Below are 22,783 nucleotides of genomic sequence, written 5' to 3' on the forward strand. Positions count from 1 at the left end.
GCTAAACCTAGTAATATGGTCACACCTAGGTACAAAGGAACCTGGAAAGGTCTGCAGCTTTGTGGCCATTTGACCAACAAAGGTTCGGGTAAGGAACCTCTGTTACTAAAAGAAAAAAGATGAGAATACTGGGGGACCATGGTAGTCTTTACTTTTGTTAGTTTAGTGAAACATTTTTAGAAGAAATTAACTGTGTGGTCTTAGTTATCATGAGCCATTTTATCTTATAGTTAACTGTCCTTTTTGTTATGTCTTACCTGTTTTTTTGTAAAAGATCAATAGGACCTTTGTGGTCAAATCTTAGCCTGTATTATATAACTGGTTTTTATATAACTATTTGGACTACAAGTAAGAACTTGTTTATGTCTTCTAGGGTTTACGGAGTCCACGGGGAATAGGATGCAAGCCAGAAGCTGTATGTAGTCACATTATTATTGAGAGCCATGAAAAAGGATGTTTCAGGACTCTAACTGCTGAACAACCACAACTGGATAGTCACTCTTGTGTTTTCAGATCTGCTGACCCCTCAGAAATGATCAGAGGACGACGGAGTCCGTCATCATGGAGAACCAGACACATCGACCTTTCCAAATCACTAGACCAAAGTAACCCCCATTTCAAAGTTTGGAATTCCTTGCAGTTACGAAGTCATTCCCCATTTCAAAACTTTACAGCTGATGACTTCAGAATTAGCCAGGGTCTTCGAATGCCATTCCATGAAAAGATAGACCCTTGGCTGTCAGAATTAGTAGAACCTGCTTGTGTGCCACCTGAAGAAATGGATTGTCATTCTTCATCACAAATGCTGCCCCCAGAACCCATGAAAAAGTTTACTACTTCCATCACTTTTTCATCTCACCGACATTCTAAATGCTTTTCAGATTCCTCTGTTCTTAAGGTTGGTGTTACTGAAGGTAGCCAGTGTACTGGAGCATCTGTGGGGGTATTTAATTCTCATTTCACTGAAGAGCAAAATCCTCCCAGAGAACTAGAACAGAGAATCTCTTCCCCTTCATCATTTAAAATTGTTAGTCATTCACCAGATAAAGCTGTGACTATTTTAGCAGAAAGTAGTAGGCAAAGCCAAAAATTATCTGTTGAACATTCTCAGCAAGAAGAAAAACTCTTAGAAAGATCAGATTTTAAAGGCAGTGATTCTGAGCCCAGTACCAGTGCAAAGTGTAGCAGTGTCAAGGAAGTTCATTTTTCTGATAACCATACCTTCATTAGCATGAGCAGACCAAGTTCCACACTAGGAGTAAAAGAGAAGAATGTAACTATAACTCCAGATCTTGCTTCGCACATTATTCTTGAACGAGAGCTTTTTGAACCAAGCAAAGCCCCACATGCAGATCACCATGTGAGAAAACACCATTCTCCCCCTCCTCAACATCAGGATTACATAGCTCCAAACCTTCCTTGTCGCATTTTTCTTGAAAAACGAGAACTCTTTGAGCAAAGCAAAGCCCCACATTTAGATCATCAGATGAGAGAAAGCCACTCTCCCTTTCCACAGAGTCAGGATTATATAGCTTCAGACCTTCCTTCTTCCATTTTTCTTGAACAACGTCAGCTCTTTGAACAAAGCAAAGCCCCAGATGTAGATCACTTGGGAAAATACCATTCCCCTCTTCCTCAAGGTCAGGATTATGTAGTAGAAAGGAATAACCAACATAAGTTTAAATCATACATTTCCAATATGATCAATGTTGAAGCCAAGTTCAATAATGTGGTCTCCCAGTCAGCCCCGAATCAGTGTACATTAGTAACATCTGCATCTACTCCACCCTCAAATAGAAAAGCACTTTCTTGTGTTCGTATAACTCTTTATCCCAAGACTCCTTCCAAGTTGGATAGTGGAACCTTAGATAAAAGATTTCACTCATTGGATCCTGCTTCTAAAACAAGGATGAATAGTGAGTTTAACTCTGACCTACAAACTATATCTTCAAGATCATTGGAACCAACCTCCAAATTATTGACCGGTAAACCTGTAGCACAGAATCAAGAATCTTTAGGTTTTCTAGGACCTAAATCTTCACCGGACTTCCAAGTTGTACAGTCTCCTCTTCCAGATAGTAATACTATTTCTCAGGACTTGAAAAACATACTTTTTCAGAATAGCCAGATAGTAACCTCAAGGCAAACACAAGTGAACATTTCAGATTTGGAAGGATATTCCAGTCCAGAAGGGACTCCGGTATCTGCAGATCGGTGAGTCTCAATGTGATGACAAGCAAGCTGATGGAATTTGTGATAAGGGTTTTAAATACTTAAGCAAATGTAAGTTCTTGGGTGAAAGGCAGTACGATTTCTCTTAGGGGAGGTTGTATCTGACTAGTATTCTAGAAGTCTTTCAGGGCGTAAATGCCTAAGTAAGAGAGAACATCTGAAAGTAATGTATTTATAATTCAGAGGGCTTTTGACAAGACTTGGCATCAGGTATTTCAGAACATCGAATTACTTTGGGAAGAGACTTTGGTCATCCCATGGTACAATTTACTAATTGTTTGCTATATTGGGAATATGCTAAAGACCAGGTTTTGTGCTGTGTGCACGTGCTCACTCTCTTGTTTGCACATGTTCTCTCTCTCTCCCTTCTCTCTTAGTTTCCATTTCATGATTCTCCTCAAATATTTAGTATTTACAATGAAAAAAGATAACTTTCCAGCAGAGAATCCTGGCAGACATCACTTTAGCCAGTTTATCAAGGCTAACATCACTGGTAATGCATGTCAATATAATGTGCTCTCTGATGTGATGCCCCACTCTACAGTGTATTATAGGAAAGGAAACCCTGGTCAGGACTAAATGCATTAGGTTTGCATTATTCAGCCTAATTTTAAGACTATCATTAATTCAGTTTTACATTTTGAATCCTTTAAAATATGGTTAAACAGAATTACCCTGCGTGTTTCACGTTCCACATTATAGTTGAGAAGGCAGCATTTCGTAGTGAAGAGCCCTGGGCTTGGAAAGAAGGAAGGGAAAAAAGTATTTATTCAGCATCCACATGTGGTAGTCATGGCAGTGAGGGACTTAATATATGTTATCTCATTTAATGTTTATGATAACCCTATGAGGTGGTGGTATCCTTATTTACCCTCTGGGAAACTGAGACACTGATTGATACTGGTACTTTGTGAGCAGACAGCATTGTCTCTCATAATGCTCGGGGTTTTTGTTTTGTTTTGTTTTAAGATTTATTTATTTATTTTATTGAGGGTGGAGAGAGGGAGAGGGAGAGAAAATCTCTAGCAGGCTCCCTGCTCAGCACGGAGCCTGACAGGGGCTCAATCTCACAACCCTGAGATCACAACCTGAGCCGAGACCAAGAGTTGGATGCTCAACCAGCTGAGCCACCCAGGTGCCCCCACACATAGTGCTGTTTGTAAGCAACAGAATGGGCATTCTAGTGCAGTCTGTTTAAAGCAAGAGCTCATTCACCACATGGTAGTGTCTCCCCTAATCTTGAACCCTGCTTTCAGCTCCTCTGTCAGCTATCCTCCTGGGCAAATCATTTAATATCTTTGGTACTCATATGTGGATGATGGTGGGAGGAAAGGCTTGAAAAGCTGCAAGGTCCCTTATAGCTCTAAAACTTAGTGATTTGGAATTGGATTGGGCCTAACAAACAGGGTCAGTCTCTGCTTTCAGTATTATAATACTGGATTCCTTGAATGAGAAGAAAATAATAGATGACTATAGATATGAACTAATAATAATGCCATTTGTCTAGAATGTACTAAATGCCATCTGTTACAGTAGATGCAGATATCATTTTATACTTAATATAATCATCAGGATTTTAAAATCCTAATACTTAGAGAAATTAGATGTTTTGCCCAACATCACATGGCTATTATTGTTAAGAGGTGGCATTTGAATTTAGGTTAGTCTGACTCCAGAGTCCATAGTAATTCAAGGGGTAACTGGATGGCTTAGTTGGTTAAACGTCTGCCTTCTGCTTGGGCCATGATCCAGGAGTCCCAGGATAGAGCCCCGCATTAGGCTCCCTGCTCAGCAGGGAGTCTGCTTCTCCCTCTGACTCTCTGCCCTCTCGTGCTCTCTCTCTCTCTCAAATAAATAAAATCTTAAAAAACCACATAGTAGGGGCGCCTGGGTGGCACAGCGGTTAGGTGTTTGCCTTCGGCTCAGGGTGTGATCCCGGCGTTGTGGGATCGAGCCCCACATCAGGCTCCTCTGCTGTGGGCCTGCTTCTTCCTCTCCCACTCCCCCTACTTGTGTTCCCTCTCTTGCTGGCTGTCTCTATCTCTGTCGAATAAATAAATAAAATCTAAAAAAAAAAAAAAAAAACCACATAGTAATTCAAACTATACACACACACGCACACACACACACACACACTAATCTGTATACGTATGTGTGTATATATGTGAATAAAATGTTTTAAGTATAAAGTATTTTAAAACTTTTTTGAGATTATTTAAAATTTACAGGGGTGTTACAAAAATAGTAGGAAGAGTTCTTGTATTAATTATTTATGGCTGTGTAACATATTACTCTGAAATGTAGCAGCTTAAAACAGTATTATCCCAATGTTAATATTTGTTTCTGTGAGTCAGAAATCTAGGTGAAGCTTAACTGGGTGCTTTCAGCTCAGGGTCTCTTACAAGGTTGCAAACAAGGTATTGGTTGCAGGTGTAGTCCCATATCAAGGCTTGATCTAGAGGATATGCTTCCAAACTTGTTCACATGGTTGTTGGCCAGAGACATCATTCCCTTCCTTCCATAAGGCAGCTCAAATATGACAGCTAGATGTCCCTCAGAGTAAGCATGTGAGAGAATAAGGAAGGATACCCAAGACAAACGTCATAGTCTTTGTAACCTAACTTTCTAAGTGAATCTCACCACTTCTGCCACTTTTTCCTCAGTAGAAATGAATCACTATTTCCTCAAGGATTAGGGGTTACACAAGGGTGTGAATACCAGGAATCAGAGATCATTGAGCAATATCTTAGAGGTTGCCAGTATGTCCTTTACCAAAGATTCCTCTATGTTAACATCTTACCATAACATCATAACCATAAAACATTTACCAAAACTAAGAAATTATCCTTCATATAAAACTGTAACTTAAATATAGACTGATTTGGATTTCACCTTATTTTTCCACAATTGGACCTTTTTTGCTTCAGATTCAACCCAAAATCCCACCAAGATTCCACCTTGTGTTTTAGTTGTCATGTCTACTTTATTTCCTCCAATCTGTGGATATCCTTGTTTTTTATGACACTGACACTTTGAAAAGAAATGACTAGTTATTTTGGAGAAAGTTTTTATTTAGTTTTGCCAGATGTCTCAGGAGTATACTGAGGTTATGCATTTTCAGTGCATCTCATTAGGGAGCACATTAAGTTGATACGCATTACTGGTGATTTTAACCTTGGTCACTTGGCTACGGTGGTGTCTACCAAGATTCTCCACTGTACAGTTACTGTTTTTGCCAAATTTGTAAATACTAGATATTTGAGGGAGAAACTAGTAGACTACGTAAACATTCTGTTTCTGCTTAAACTTTGATCACTAATTTTAGCATCCATCACTGGATCTTGCCTATAGCAATTATTACTCTGGTATTCTAATGGAGTTTTTCTATTTCTTTCATTCCTGCTAAATGGAATTTTTTCCTGTAAACAAGAGCTGTTGTTCCTTCCCCATTTATTTATTCCTTTATTCACGTACATCAGTATGGATTCAGGGGCATTTATTTCATTCTTTGGATTATAATCTAATACTACTCAAATTATTCCAGTTTTAGCTATTGAGAACGCTTTCATGTTGGCTCCTGTACCCTGCACTAGCCCCCTCCCCCGCCCCCATCAACCATGTCTCCCAAGAACCCTTGTTCCCTATTTCCCTCCCTCCCTCCCTTCCTTCCTACCTTCTTTTACCTTTCAATTCCTTTCTTTTTTCTTTCTTGAGAAAAGGATTTTATTTTTTCTAGCTTTTTTGAGATACAATTGACATAAAACATTGTGTAAGTTTATTAAGGTTTGTAGCGTGTTGATTTGATGCATTCATATATTGCAAAATAATTACCACCATAACATTAGCTAATACCTCTGCCCTCTCACATAATTGCCTTTATGTTTTGTGGTGAGAACATTTAAGATCTTCTCTTTTAACAACATTCAAGTGTATGATATTATTGTTAGCTATCATGACAATGCTGTTTATAGATCCCCAGAACATCTTCATCTTCTAGTTGGAAGTTCGCACCCTTTGACCACAATCTTCCCATTTCTCTCACCCTCCAGTCCCGGGTAACTACCCTTCTGCTCTCTGTTTCCATGAGTTTGGCTGTTTTAGATTCCACATTGCTGACTTTTTTCACTTAGCATAGTGCCCTTAAGCTAAATGTTGTTATAAATGACAGGATCTCCTTCTCTCTAATGGCTGAATAATATAATATTATATATACTATATATATAGGTATGTAAAAGTATCACATCTTTATCCCTTCATATATTGATGGACACTTAGGTTGTTTCCATATCTTGGCTATTATGAATAATGGCATGGGAGTGTAGATCTCTCTTCAATATCCTGTTTTCATTTCCTTTGAATATATACCCACCAATGAGATTGCTAGATCATATAGTAGTTCTGTTTTTAGGTTTTTGAAGAATCTCCATACTGTTTTCCATAGTGGCTGTATCAGTTACATTCCTACCAACCAGTATTGCACAGAGGTTACCTTCACACTGTATCCTCACCAACATTTATCTCTTGTCTTTTTTTTTTTAAGATTTTATTTAATTATTAGAGAGCACGAGCTGTGGGGAGGGGCGGAGGGAGAGGGAGAAGCAGACTCCCCATGGAGCAGGGAGCCCTAAGCGCAGGGCTCAATCCCAGGACTCCCGGGATCATGACTTGAGGTGATGGCAGACGCTTAACTGACTGAGCCATCCAGGCACCCCTCTCTCTTGCGTTTTTGATAATGGCCATTCTAACAGGTGTCAGGTGATTGCTCATGGTTTTCATGGAGCTAGAGGTTTGCATTTCCCAGATGATCAGTGACGTTGAGCACCTTCTCATGTACCTGTTGGCCATTTTTATGTCATCTTTGGAAAAAATGTCTGTTCAATTCCTCTACCCAATTTTATTTTTTAAGTTTTTATTTGAATTCCAGTTAGTTAACATACAGTGCAGTATCAGTTTCAGGTATACAAAATAGTGATTCAGCACGCCTGTACAACACCTGGTGCTCATCACAACAAGTGAACTTCCCAATTTCCCTAACCTACCAAACCCATTACCTCCACCCACCTCCCTGCTGGCAGCCATCAGTTTGTTCTCTATAGTTAAAAGTCTGTTTCTTGGTTTGCCTCTCTCTCTTTTTTTCCCCCTTTGCTCATTTCTTTTGTTTCTTAAATTCCACATATGAATGAGATCATATGGTAATTGTCTTTCTCTAACTTATGTATAATACTCTCTAGCTCCATCCATATTGTTGAAAATGTCAAGATTTCATTCTTTTTTATGGCTGAGTAATATTCTATTGTATGTATATATATACCACATGTTCTTTATCCATTTATCAATTGATGGACACTTGGGCTGTTTCCATAATTTGGGTATTGTAGATAATACTGCTATAAACATCAGGGTGCATGTATTCCTTTGAATTAGTATTTTTATATTTTGGGGGGTAAATACCCAGTAATACAGTTGCTAGATGGTAGAGTAGTTCTATTTTTCACTTTTTGAGGAACCTCCATATGGTTTTTCACAGTGGCTGCACTGGTTTGCATTCTCACCAACAGGGCAAGAGGGTTCCCCTTTCTCCACATCCTCAACAACATCTGTTGTTTCTTGTGTTGTTGACCTTAGCCATTCTGACAGGTGTGAGGTCATCTCTCATTGTAGTTTTGACTTGCATTTCCCTGATAATCAGTGATGTTGAGCATCTTTTCATGTGTCTGTTGTCCATCCATAAGTCTTCTTTGGAAAAATGTCTGTTCATGTCTTCAGCCCATTGTTTAATTGGATTATTCATTTTGGGGGTGTCAATTTGTTTCTTTCTTCGTTATTGAATTGTAGGAGTTCTTTATATATTTTGGATATTAATCCCTTATCAGATACACAGTTTGCAAATATTTTCTCCCATTCTGTAGGTGGTTTTTTATTTTGTTGATTGTCTCTTTTTTGATGTACAGAAGATTTTTGGTTGACACAGTCCCACTTACTGAGTTTTGTTTTTGTTGCTTGTGCATTTGGTGTCACATTAAAAAAGTCATTGCCAAGATCAGTGTCAAGGAGTTTTTCCCAATGTTTTTCTCTAGGAATTTTTAGGTTTTATGTTTAACTCTTAACCCATTTCAAGTTAACTTTTTTTTTTTTTTTTTTAAGATTTTATTTATTTATTCGACAGAGATAGAGACAGCCAGCGAGAGAGGGAACACAAGCAGGGGGAGTGGGAGAGGAAGAGGCAGGCTCATAGCGGAGGAGCCTGATGTGGGGCTCGATCCCATAACGCCAGGATCACGCCCTGAGCCGAAGGCAGACGCTTAACCGCTGTGCCACCCAGGCGCCCCTCAAGTTAACTTTTGTAAGTGGTATAAGATAGGAGTCCAATTTTATTTTTATGCACATGGTTATTCAGTTTTTTCAGGACAATTTATTAAAGAGCCTATCTTTTCCTCATTGAGTATTCTGGATCCCTTGTCAAATATTAGTTGACTATACGTGCAGGGAAATATTTTTATGCTCTCTGTATGGTTCATTTGTCTGTGTTTCTGTTTTAATGCTAGAACCATACTGTTTTGATTATTATAACTTTGTAGTGTAGTTTAAAATCTGGAAGTGTGATGCCTCCAGTTTTGTTCTTACTCAAAATTTCTTTGGCTGTTTGGGGTCTTTTATGGCTCCATACAAATTTAAGAATTTTTTTTTTTCTCTCTCTGTGTGAAAAATGCCAGCAAGTGTTAATGGGGATTGCATTGACTCTATAGATGGCTTTGGGTGGTGTGGACATTTTAACAATATTAATTCTTCTGGTGCATAAACATAGGACATCTTTCCATTTTTTTGTGTCTTCCTCAGTTTCTTTCATCAAAGGCTTGTAGTTTTCAGGGTACAAATCTTTCACATCCTTGATTAAATTTGTTCTTAGGTATTTTATTGTTTTTGATACTAGTGTAAATTCGGATTGTTATTTTTTTTTTTCAGATATCTTGTCATTAGTGTATAGAAACACTAATCATTGGTGAAGTATTTAAGATTTTCCATATATAAGATTATATCATTTGTAAACAAAGACAGTGTTACTTCTTCTCTGATTTGGATGCCTTTTATTTCTTTTTCTTTCCTGGTTGCTCTGGCTAGGGCGTCCAGTACTATGTTAAATAAGAATGGTGAGAGTGGGCACTTTTGTCTTGTTCTTCATGTTAAAGGGAATGCTTTTAACCAATCACCACTGAGGATGATAATAAGCTGAGGGTTTGTCATACATGACATTTATTATGTTGAGGTACCCAATTTGTTGATAGTTTTTATCACGAATGAATGTTGCATTTTGTCAAATGCTTTTTCTTGATTTTTATCTTTCACTGTTAATGTCATATATCACATTTGTTGATTTGCGTATGTTGAACTGTCCTTGCCTCCCAGGGGTAAATCCGAACTGATCATAGTGTAGGATTCTTCAAATGTACTATTGAATCAAGAGTCAGATGCTTAACTGATTGAGCCAACCAGACACGTTAAGACCTTTCTTTTTTCTTAATATAGGCATTCATCACCATAAACTTCCCTCTTTGAACTGCTTTTGCTTCATCCCATTGATTTTTTTTTTAAAGATTTTATTTATTTATTTGACAGAGTGAGACAGCCAGCGAGAGAGGGAACACAAGCAGGGGGAGTGGGAGAGGAAGAAGCAGGCTCCCAGCGGAGGAGCCTGATGTGGGGCTCGATCCCATAATGCCAGGATCACGCCCTGAGCCGAAGGCAGACACTTAATGACTGAGCCACCCGGGTGCCCCCATTGATTTTTTTTTTTTATGTTGTATATCCATTTTCTTTTGTTTCAAGATATTTTTTTGCTTTATCTTTTGATTTTTTTTCTTTTTCTTTAACATATTGGTTGTTCAGGACTATGTTGTTTAATTTCCATATTATTTGTAAGATTTCCTGTTTTCCTACTGGTATTGATTTCTAGTTTCATACTGTTGTGGTTGGAAAAGGTGCTTGGTATGATTTCAGTCCTCTTAAGTCTGCCAAGACTTGTTTTGTGGCCTATCATATGACCTATCCTGCAAAATGTTCTGTGTGCGCTGATAAGAATGTATGTTCAGGAGCTATTTATATATGTCTTTTAAGTCCATTTGGTCTAAATTATAGTTCAAGTCCAACATTTCCATGTTGATTTTCCTCCCTAGAAGATCTATCCATTGTTGAATTGGGGCATTTAAAAACATAAAAGTGCAGGGGTGCCTGGGTAGCGCAGTCGTTAGGCGGCTGCCTTCGGCTCAGGGCGTGATCCTGGCGTTCCAGGATCGAGTCCCACATCGGGCTCCTCCGCTGGGAGCCTGCTTCTTCCTCTCCCACTCCCCCTGCTTGTGTTCCCTCTCTCGCTGGCTGTCTCTCTCTGTCAAAATAAATAAATAAAATCTTTAAAAAAAAAAAAAAAACATAAAAGTGCAGGGAGTAAAATGGTGGTGTTTTTGTATGTGATCAAAGTTGTTATTATATAAAATAGGTTGTTACAGCTATAAGAAGTTTTATGTAAGCCTCATGGTAACCACAAGGCAAAAACATATAGTAGATTCATGAAAAATAGAAGGGAATCAGAACATAATCTTACGGAAAATCAACAATTCACAAAAGAAGGCAGCAAGAGAGAAAGAAAGGAACAAGGAAACTACAAAACAGCCAGAAAACAAATAATGAAATGGCATTAGTAGGTCCTTAACTATCAATAATTACTCTAAGTATGAATGGATTGAATTCTCCAATTAAAAGACATAGAGTGACTGGATGAATAAAAAAACTGACCCAACTATATGCTGCCTACAAGAGACTCATTAGCTTAAAGATACACAAGTTTAAAGTGAAGAAATGGAAAAAGATACTCCATGCAGGTGGTGACCAAAAGAGAGCAGGAGTAGCTATATTTATACTTATATCAGACAAAAATAAACATTAAGCCAAAGCAGTAACAAGAGACAAGGAAGGCCATTATATAATAATAAAGGGAACAATTCATCAAGATGATATAACAGTTGTATATACACACCCAACACTGGAGCATCTAGGAGTATTAAGCAATTGCTAAAAATATCAGAAAGGAGAAATAGATAACAATACAATAATCATAGGGGAGTTCAGTACCCTACTTTGACCAATGAAGAATAGTATTTAGAAACAAAGGTATAACATCAGGTTAGCTCATTGTTACTAGGCTGTCACTGCTTCTAGCAGTTAATCAAGCTAAGAATTATATGTATGCATATTAATTCATGCATATACCTACTTCTCTACTTATTCCCATCTCTATCAGTGTGTGTGCAAGTGTTTGTGTATATCTGTGTTTAAACCACTAGTCAGTATTGATACCTTCAACTGATCTAGAACCACAGGGTTGATTCAAGCCTCATACTCTTATTTTTAACTTCTTTCTTCAGTGATGATAAACCTGGCTCTCATTATCTACAATATACTTACCCTAGTATATAAATTAGATAGTTTTAGAATTCCTAACCCATACCCAGGTGAACAAAAGTTCTCCAACTTGAGTTCAATGTTTATGTATGCTTTTCTCTTGAATTTAGCATTACAGTACCTAGTCAAAACACTGCTGACATTTCTTAGGTCATGTTCTTTTTTTACTATACCCTTCAGTGTGATTCATTTATAATACAGTTATTTTCATTTGTCACGTCCTGCATTCCATCTTTGTCCTTACTTTGTGGTTCATTTTTAAAAATTTACATAGTGTAAAACTTACTTTTTGTGGTGTACAACTGTATCATTTATGATAAATCCACCATCACAGTTCCATACAATGTATTTCCATCAATCCCAAAATTTCTGCATGCCGTCTCTTTATAGACAGATCCCCTCCCTTGACACCTGGTAATTCCTGGTTTGTTCTTTCCTCTAGTTTTGCCTTTCTGGAGTGTTATATAAATGAAATAATAAAATACATAACAGCCTTTAGGTTTAGTTCCTTTTACTTTGTAAAGCACATTTAAGATTCATCCCTCTTTTTTGTGAAGCAGATTTTTTACTTTTTATTGCTTTATTAAAAGCAATAATATTTTATTATTCCTTTATATTACAATTCTTTTGTACAGATTACCCTAGTTTGTTTATCATGCATTCATTCTTTGGAGTGATTACACTTCCGGGTGATTACAGTTAGAGCTATAAACATTTGTGTGCCAGTTTTTGCTTCTGTAGGGTAAGTACTCAGGAGTGGGATTGCTGAGTCATGTGGTGTATGTGTGTGTTTAACCTTGCAAGAACTGTTTATCTTTGCAGTCCCACTAGCAATGATAGGTGTTCCAGTTACTCTACATCTTTGCCACCATGTGGTATTGTCCATACATTTTAGCCACTTTTATAGGTGTACAGGTATAGTTCAATGTGGTTTTCATTTGTATTTCCCTAATGGCTTGTCTTCATTTCATGTGGTTTTTTTTTTTTTTTTTTTTTTTTTTTACCATCCTCTTTGGTGAAATTATTATTATTATTTTTTTTAAAGATTTTATTTATTTATTCGACAGAGATAGAGACAGCCAGCGAGAGAGGGAACACAAGCAGGGGAAGTGGGAGAGGAAGAAGCAGGCTCATAGCGGAGGAGCCTGATGTGGGGCTCGATCCCATAACGCCGGGATCACGCCCTGAGCCGAAGGCAGACGCTTAACCGCTGTGCCACCCAGGCGCCCCATGGTGAAATTATTTTTTTAATAGGGTTTAGTTTCTTACTGTTGAGTCCTGAGAGTTTTGGATAATACGTTTTGGATATAAGGTCTTTGCTGCATATGTTATTGGCAAATATCTTCTTGTAGTGTGTGACTTACCTTTTCATCTACTCAGTGGGTCTTTCAGAGAACAAAGTTTTTAAATTTCAGTGAAGTCCAAGTTTGGTCATTATTTTATGGCTCATGTCATGCAATTAGGTTGACAGTCCTTTTCCTTCAGTACTTTTAAAATATTCTGCTTCCTTCTAAATTCCATGGTTTCTGACAAGAAATCAGTTTTGGAATCATTATTCCCCTGTAAGTTAGAAGCAATGTGTCATTTTTCCCAGGTTGGTTTAATTTTTCTTTTGTTTTGCTTTGAGTCAATTGGATATGATGTTTCTAGGCATGGATTTCTTTGGTGCATTGTGTTTGGAGTTTGCTGAGCTTCTAAAGGTTTATATTTTTCATCATATTTAGGGAGTTTTATCCCTTATTTCTTTTTTCTTTTCTTTTTTTTTTTTTTAAGATTTTATTTATTTATTTGACAGAAAGACAGCCAGCGAAAGAGGGAACACAAGCAGGGGGAGTGGGAGAGGAAGAAGTAGGCTCCCAGTAGAGCAGGGAGCCTGACGCAGGGCTCGATCCCAGGACTCTGGGATCATGCCCTGCCCCAAAGTCAGACACTTAACGACTGAGCCACCCAGGTGCCCCTTTATCCCTTATTTCTTCAAATATTTTTTCTTAACCACATTCTTTCTCTACTCTTTCTACATCTCTGAAGACACAAATGTTAGACCTTTTGATATTATCTTATAAGTCCCTGAAGTTCTGTTGATTTCTTTTTTCAATCTATTTTTCCCTCTGTTGTTCAGCTTGAATAATTTCTATTGATCTGTCTTGGAGTTCACTAAGTCTTTCCTCCAACATGTCCATTCTGCTATTGAGCTCATCCGGTGAGTATTTCATTTCATTTATATAATTTTTTAGTTTTAAAATTTCTGTCATTTCTTCTCCATATCTTCTGTTTCTTTGCTGAGACTTTGTCTTTCCATTTGTTTCAAGGGTATCCACCTTTACTTCTTGGAGGATTTTATAATAGCTTCCTTAAAGTTTCTGTCAGATAACTCTAACATTTCTTTCATCCCAGTGTTGGTGTCTGTTGATTTTCTTTTCCCATGTGAGTTGAGATTTTTCTGGTTCTTAATATGCTGAGTAATTTTGGTTTGTATTTCATAATATTATGAGATAAGTAGTCTCATTTAGACCCTACAGAAAATTTTGATATTTTCATCTTACTGGGCGGTCAACCCATTCACATTCATATTACAATTTCTAACCTGCCTTCTGTGGGTTATAGTTCTATGTGAGTTCAGTTTTTAAAGCTTTTGCACTGCTATTCAGATCTGACCTGTATGTGTGTGTACCAGTGGCCAGTCTGAGACTTGGGTAGTAGTCTGTCTCATACTTCTGTGCTCAACGTGTAGGTACACTGTTTAGGTTCAGATCCACACACACAAATGGCTCAGGGATAGGCCCAGGAGTTTATAAACATATATTAAGGAGTTGCTTTTCTCTTTACAGTTTCCCCGTGAGCTCCCCTTTCCTGACTCTCAGGACAGAAAGCAGGAGCTTAATTTACTCCTCTCTTCTGTGTACTTTCCTGTGACTACTTTGTGTCAGTTGCAAGTGGCTTAGTACAGAGGGGACCAAAACTCCTCTGTTGGAAGAGGAAAGCTTTCCATCTGTAATTTATGCAATTGAGAATCATTTGCTTAGATATTCCAGCACCATTTTTGAAATTGATTATTTCCTTTTTGAATTTAGTTAGTACCTTTGTCAGAAATCAGTTGGCCTCTTATGTGTGGGTAAAAATAATTTTACTCTATTCCTTTAATCTGTTTATCTGTTTTTATACTAATACCATGATGTCTTTTTTTCTTTTTAACCATGATTTTTTTTTACTGTAGCTTGATAGTAAGTCTTGAAATCAGGTTATGTCCTCCAGCCTTGTTTTTATTTTCACATTACTTTTGCTATTTTAAGTCCTTTGCATTTTGATACAAAGTTTAGAATAAGCTTCCTAATTTCTATGTTAAAACTTCTTGGGAGTTTGTTTAGTATTGCATTGAATCTATAGATCATTTTGTGAATGATTGATACCTTAATATTGAGTCTTCCCATACTTGAACATTTTTTCCACTTATTAATGTCTCTCAGTAATAAGTAATTTTCAGTGTGTAGGCCTTGCACATCTTTTGTTAAGTTTATTCCTAAATATTTTGTGTTTTGTGATACTATTGTATATCTATTTCAGAATTTGTCTTTTCTAGTTATTTGTTGTCTAGTTATACTGTTGTCAGGCCAATTTATATACGTCAAAAAGTTAATTTTCATTTTAATTTCTTACTTACTGGATCAGAGCTTCCTATGGGCTAATTTAGGGCAATGGATACTATGACCACAGAGAATTTAGGTAAGCTAATACTTCCAGTGGTTAAGTTGAGGCATACCTGCTGTCCTCTATTTTATGTTCAGTAACTGCCCTAAGATTTAGGGAGTGTCTTGTCTAAATTTAATGAGATATGCAAGTATGGTATTTATTCTTCATAGACAATCCTGTTGTCAGGGAACAAGCAGAGCAGTTTTACTTCTTCCTTTCTAATCTTCATGGCATTATTTCTTTCTCTTGCCTAATACACTGGCGAGGACATTCAATACAATATCAGGTAGAAGTAGTTAAGAGCAGGCATCCTGCCTTATTCTCTGTTTTGGGAGGGTGGAGAAATAGATTTCGTTTTTCATCAAGTGTGATAATACCTGTAGATTTTTTTTTTAAGGATTTATTTTGTTTGAGAGAGACAGTGGGGGAGGGGCAGAGGAAGAGGGAGAGAGCATCCTAAGTGGGGCACAGAGCCCAAGGCAGGGTCCATCTCACCACCCAGAGATCACAGCCTGAACCAAAACCAGGAGTTGGTGCTCAACTGACTGCTGTCACCTAGGCAGATGCCATTTATCAGATTAAAGATGTCCTCTTTTATTGTCTCCTATGAGTTTTTATCATGAGTGGGAATTGAATTTTGTCAAATGCTTTTCCTGCTTTATTGAGGTAATCATATGTATTTTCTCAGAATTTTTTTTTATCAGTGTGGTGAATTACATTGGTTAGATTTTGAATGGTAAATTTATCTTGCATTATTGGGATAAACTCTACTTGCTTATGATATATTGTCCTTTTTTATATTTATTACTGAATATAGTTTGCTAATATTGTTCTATAATCTTTTTGAAGTGTCCTGATATCAGAGTTATGGTGGCCTCAAAAAAGAACTGGGAGATACTCACTCTTACATCATTTTCTGAAAGAGTTTTTGTTAGATAGGTATTATTTGATTTAAGCCTACCATGTTGCATTTTGCTTTCTATTTGTGTCATCTGGTTTTTGTCCCTTCTTTTCTGCTATCTTTTTAAAAAAATTAATCATGCATCTTTTATTATTCTGCCCTATTCTTCTTATTGGCTTTTTATATACATATTTATTTTTTAATAAAGAAATGGGATGATCCCCACCCAAAATTTGGTTCAGATATGTCAGCTTATGACATTTCTCATACCATGAGAATTGGAGAGGAAGTTTATTACTCACACAGGGACTTCTAGGGTGAGCTGGATGAACACAAACAGGTCCAGGCCAGCTTTGGCAAAGCAGAGCAAGTGGATTGGGCTTATAGTGGCTAGGAAGTACAACTAGGAAAAGGGTTCTATGTGTGGGAGGTTTAAATTTTCTGTTGGTGCCAAAGAAGGAGGTACACACATTCAGACTTTCTTACCATCCTGTCCAGATGTAGGGCCAAAGGCGATGCTTAAAAAGTAGTCATTAGTGAAACATCAAAAATGAAGTCAGACTTTATTACAGTACATGTTGTAGAGATTACCCTAGTTATCCTTAATTTATATATTATCCTTTGTTGCTAGACACAATTTACCTAATATTTTATTTAGGATTTTTACATTTCTATTCATGGGGGATATTTTATAATTTTCTTTTCTTGTAATATTGTTGTCTGATTTTGGTATGAGCATTAGGCAGACCTCAGAAATATATTAGGATACTCTGAAAGAGTTTGTGTAAGATTGGTATTCTCTCTTTCCTAGATATTTGGCAGAATTCACCAGTGAAACCATTGTGGCCTGGAGTTTTTAATACAGATTCAATTTCTTTAATGGCTATGACTATGCAGACTTTCTTTTCTTTTCTTTTCTTTTCCTTTTTTTTCTGTTGTCAGCTTTGAAAGTGTTTTTCAATAAATTTTTTTTCTATTCTAACTTGTCAGAATTTGTTGACATGAGTTATTTTCATAATATCTTCTTATCCTTTCAATTTCTGAATCTCTAGTGGTACTAGTTTTTTTATGTCTGGTATTGGTAATTTTTGTTTTCTCTTTTTTTTACTTGATTGCTTTTTCTAGGGGTTAAGCAGTTTGGTTTTCGTTGATCCTCTAGTGCGTGTTTTCTGTTTTTAGGTTTCTGCTTATATGTTTATTTTTTTCCTTCTGCTTTGGGTTCTAACTTGATGGTCTTTTTCTACATATCTGAAAATAAATACTTAATTTTTTTCATATTCCTTAATTTTCATTAATATTTAGCACTTTCTGATATACACAGATTTTTATGTAGTTTCTCATCACCATCTTTGCTCTAAATATTTTCTCATTTCTGTTACAATTTGTTGTTGTTGTTCCATGGGCTATGTAGAGATGTGTTTCTTAATTTTCAATTATATGGGAACTTTCTGATTATTATTTATTTCTAGTTAATTCTATTGTGGTCATTGAGATTATATTCTAAATGATTTCAGCATATTTAAATTTCTTAGAATTGCTTCACATTACAGTATATTTTCATTTTGATCAATGTGCAGTTGAAGGGAGTATGTATTCTGTAGTTCCTGAATGTAATATTTGTATATGTCAGTTTGGTTCAGTTGATCAGCTGTTATGTTGAAATCTTCATTTTTACTGAATTTTTGTCTGCTTGTTTAATCAGCATTTGAGAATATTATGTTGATATCTCCTTTACTTTTCTTTACCATTTGGGAGTAAGTTGTTGACATGCTGCCCCATCACTGTATCATTTCTGTGATGATCATACTGATCATCATGTATCATAAAAAGAACATATTCCTACACAACCCACATAAAGCCATGAAAATCAGGAAGTTAATATCAGTGCTCCATTACAGACACTCACTATTCAGGTTTTCTGGTTGTTCCAGTAAGGATTTTTATAATAAAAGGCGGCAGTTCAAAATCACATGTTGCATTTAGTTGTCATGACTCTAATTTCCTTTGGTCTGGAACATTCTTCAGTCTTTCCTTGATTTTCTTGACCCTTTGAAGATAACAGATCATTTACTTTGTAGAATGTTTTTCAATTTGGGTTCCTCTGATGTTTCTCATGATTAGGTTTGGGTTAGGAATATCACAAAAGTGACATTGAATTCTCATCATATGTTATTAGATGTTGTACAATTTTCATTTGTCCCACTGCTGACAATTATGACATTAATTACTTAAGGTTATGGCTGCTAGGTTCCTCCACTGGAAAGTTACTCTTTTTCCCTTTGTAATTATGTATTTTGTGGGAAGTACTTTGAAATTATGTAAGTATCTCATTCCTTTGCAAATTTTTAGTTTATTATACCCATATAGAATCATGCTTTCTTATTTCATTCGTGGGTCTATTACATTTTTCTTCACTTTTTACTTTAAAAATATATAGACTCAGAAGAGATTACAAAAAGAGTTTAGAGTCCCAGATTCCCATCACTCAACTTCTCCTTTGGTAATATCTTACATAACTTTAGTACGTTATCAAAACCAGGAAATTGACACTGGTACAGTACGGATAATGAGACTACAGACCTTCATCAGATTTCACCAGTTTTTGCCTGCAGTTGGGCTTCTTTTTAATGTATATGCATATAATTCTATGAAATTTAATCACATAGATTCATGTAACTACTACGTTAATCAAGATACAGAAGTGTTCTGTCATCACAGAGGAATTCCTTGTACCTGTCCCTTTATAGTCACACTCCTTCTCCCTGCCCCCTGTCTTCTTTAAGCCCTGGAAACCAGGGATCTGTTTCTCAACTCTATGATTTTATCATTTTGAGAATGTTCTATAAATGGAATCATTTAGCATGTAACCTTAGGGACTAACTCTTTTTACTCACCCTAATGACCTGGAGATTCATCCGAGTTATTATATGTATCAATAGTTATTTCTTTTTATTACTAAATAGTAGTCTAATGTATGAATATATCACATTTTATCCTGTAGAAGGACATTTGGGTTGTTGCCAGTTTTTTACTATTACTGGTATAGCTGTTGTGAACGGTCATGTACTTATTTTTACGTGAACATAATTATTTCTCTAGGACAGTGATTCTCAACCAGGGGTGATTTTGGCCCCAAGGTGACATTTGGCAATATCAGAAGACACTTTCAAGTGTCACAACTAGGAAAGAATTTTCTGTTGGCATCAGGACTGCTGATGAATATCCTAGAATACACAGGACAGTCCACACAAAGAAGAGTTTGGTTTAGAATGTCGGAAATGCCAAGGTTGAGAATCTCTGCTCTAGGATAAATGCCCAGGAGTGTGATTGTTGTGTTGTATAGTAAGTATATGTGTATTTTATAAGAAATTTCCAAACTAGTTTTCATAGTGGTGTATCATTTTACATTTCTACCAGCAAAGTATGAGGGATCCAGTCAACATTTGGTACTCTCAATATTTTTTATTTTAGTGGTTCTAACAAGTATATAGAGGTATTCATTGTTATTCGAATTTGCATTTCCCTAAATAGCTAATGATAGTGAACATTTTTTCATGTGCTTATTTACCATTTGTATATTTTCTTTGATGAGGTGGGTGTTCAAGTTGTTTTGCCAATTTCTTCTTTTTTTTTTTTTTTTTTGAGATTTCTATTTATTTGAGAGAGACAGAGAAAAAGCATGACCTGGGGGAGGGGCAGAAGGAGAGGGAGAAGCAGACTCTTCACTGTGGGGCTCAGTCCCAGGACCCTGGGATCACAACCTGAGCCGAAGGTAGACACTTAACCTGTTGACTGAACCACCCAGGTGCCCCTCAAGTTGTTTTGCCATTTTCTGATTGCACTTCTTTTTTTAACTGTTGAACTTAAAGTTTTTATTCTGGATACCTGTGTTTTGTTGGATGTGAGATTTGTAAATACTTTACATCTTAAAAAATTGTATTTTCTTATTGTGTTCAATGTTACTATTGTAACCCTTCAGGCTGTCTTCTGTATCCATGTTACATGTCTCTGTTATCTTTTGAATGTGTCTTTGCTTTCTGGCATAAGAAGGTATTTTAGATTCTTGTAGTTTTCTATCTTCTGGAATTGGCTGTTTCTTCAAGGAGTCTGGTTTCTTCTAGTGGAAGGAGATGTTTAGAAGTCAAGATTTGAGCACTAGGTGTACACATTTCTATTGGGTTGTTCCCAGCCCTCTCAGTGGCAGTGAGTAGACACACACATACATACACACATGTACTCATTTTACATTTATTTCTTCTCTATATATTGAAAACCACAAGCTCACAACAATACATGCAGTTCTAGTTGAACTTCATTTTACTTTTTTTCTCTTTCTGTACTTGTAAACTCCCTTATCCACTTCCTGTATGTTTTATGTATTTATTTATTTGATCAATCTCCCATTGTATAACTAATGTCCTCTCTCTCTTGCCATCCTCTCCCCAGCCACTATTCTGACTCACCACTTGCATTATGACTCTACATTCAGGCTATCTTTCTATGTGGATGAGCTTCTCACCCTGCTTGGGCTACCAAGCTAGACTACCCCTCAACATGGATAACCTCCCTGCAGCTTGGTCCCTGACTTACCACCCTCCCATTAGAATGCTTATCCCATTCATGTAGATACCTTTCTTACCCACTTGAGGCTCTTACTCCCCATGCTGGACTACCTTTCACATGGGTGTCTTCCTCATCCTGTTTAGGCTTTTAATTTCTAACAGTGGGCTCCTCTGCCTGGGTGCCTTTATCCTGTTCAGGATCTGACTCAAGATGTTAAGTTATCCTATGTAGATACCCTCCTTACGCTGGCTCTGACATCTCAGGTCAGATTGCCTTCCCTTACCCTGCTGGAGCTCTTACTCACCAGACTGGGCCACCCTCAGTCCCTGGATGCCACCCTTCTCCTGCAGGGGATCTGACTTCCCAATCCAGGCTACCTCTCTATGAAGTTGTTTTCTATACTCTGATCCAATCTTCCACTCTATGTCAGGCTGCCCCACTCTAGAGCTACCTTCCTCATTCTGCTTGGGATCAGTCCACATGCCAAGCTGGACCTGCCTTTCCATGGAAACCTTTCTCATCCTCATCAGGCTCTGATATTTTATACCAGGCCACACCTCCAGATTCTCTCCTTGCCCCGATTGGATTATGATACCATGTATTAGGCTCCTTTTTTACTTGGGCACCCTCCTCAAATTAAACAGGCTCTGCTACCTTACTCTGGGGTACTGTCGCCTTACCCTGTACAGGTGCCTACCTTAGTCTCTCCACTTAATGGCTTTAAAATTTAGTTGTTCAGGAAAGAAAAGATAAAAGGAAGGGGAGAATAAAAAGGCAGGAGGAGGAGAAAGAGAAAGGATACTTATTTTTGATGAGCATTCCCTTGGTATATCTTTTTCTATCCTTTTATTTTCAGTGTATCTGTCACCTTATGCTAAAGTATGTCTCTTGTGAATAGCATATAGTTTGGTTTTATTTATTTTTATCTTGTCAATATTTGTATTTTAATTGGGATATTTAGATCATTTATATTTAATATAGTTATTGAAATGGTTTTAAGGTTTGCCATTTTGCTGTTTATTTCTTTTTGTTTTCCCTGTCCTTTATTATTTTAATTATTTTTATTTCATGTTATCTCCTTTGTTGGATTTTTTTAAAGATCTATTTATTTATTAGACAGAGATAGCGAGAGAGAGCACCCGAGTGGGGAGGAGGTGCCCCTGTTGGACATTTTATTGTCCTTTTTTCTATTACTGTTTTAGTGATTATTCTAGAGATGATACTTAACTTTACAATTCATTTTAAATTAGTGTTCTTTCTACTTTATAAGCAATGAGGACTCTTTTTTGGGGCACCTGGATACCTCAGTCAGTTAAGCGTCTGCCTTCAGCTCAGGTCATGATACCACGGTCCTGGGATCGAGCCCCACATTGAGCTTCCAGAGCTTAGCAGGGAGTCTGCCTCTCTCTCTCTCAAATAAATAAATAAAATCTTTTTTTTTTTTTTTTTAAGAGGTTGGGTTTTTTTTTTTTGTTGGTGTTTGTTTGTTTTGTTAGAGAGAGAGAGTATGCCTGAGTGGGTCTGGAGAGGGAGAGAAAAAGAATCTTAAGCAGGCTCCTCACTCAGCATGGAGCCCAGTGCAGGGCTCAGTCTCACAACCCTGAGCTTATACCTGAGCTGAAATCAAGAGTTGGCTGCTCGACTGACTGAGCCACCCAGGTGTCCCCAACAATTAAGACTTTTACAATAGTTTAGCTCCATTTGCCTGCTCCTGCTTTTGTGCATGTATTTATTTTCCACATTTTTATAAATCACCACAGGACGTTATTGCTTATTTTATTTCATATGAAATATAGAATATACAAATATATATAAAAAGGTACGTATGTATATGTGTATATGTATATGTACTTGTATATATTATACTCACACACACACACACATACACACACACACACACAGACTTTAAGTGCCTTCACTCTTTCCTGTAGTTCTGTACTATGTTGG

The 22,783-nt window shown here is 37.0% G+C and overlaps 1 protein-coding gene across 13 annotated transcripts in view; it reads left to right on the plus strand.

The window, feature by feature from the left end:
• Window positions 1-22,783, plus strand: part of ALMS1 (ALMS1 centrosome and basal body associated protein) — a 208,891-nt gene that overhangs the window by 96,203 nt on the left and 89,905 nt on the right. For all 13 annotated transcript variants that reach the window (XM_044392239.3, XM_044392227.3, XM_057308925.1 and 10 more), the window contains one exon: window positions 374-2,214. In XM_044392239.3, the coding sequence (XP_044248174.3) occupies window positions 374-2,214 (1,841 nt within the window). The remainder of the gene's footprint in view (window positions 1-373; window positions 2,215-22,783) is intronic.

The sequence above is a fragment of the Ursus arctos genome, unplaced genomic scaffold (genome assembly GCF_023065955.2).
Source record: "Ursus arctos isolate Adak ecotype North America unplaced genomic scaffold, UrsArc2.0 scaffold_8, whole genome shotgun sequence".
NCBI lineage: Eukaryota > Metazoa > Chordata > Mammalia > Carnivora > Ursidae > Ursus > Ursus arctos.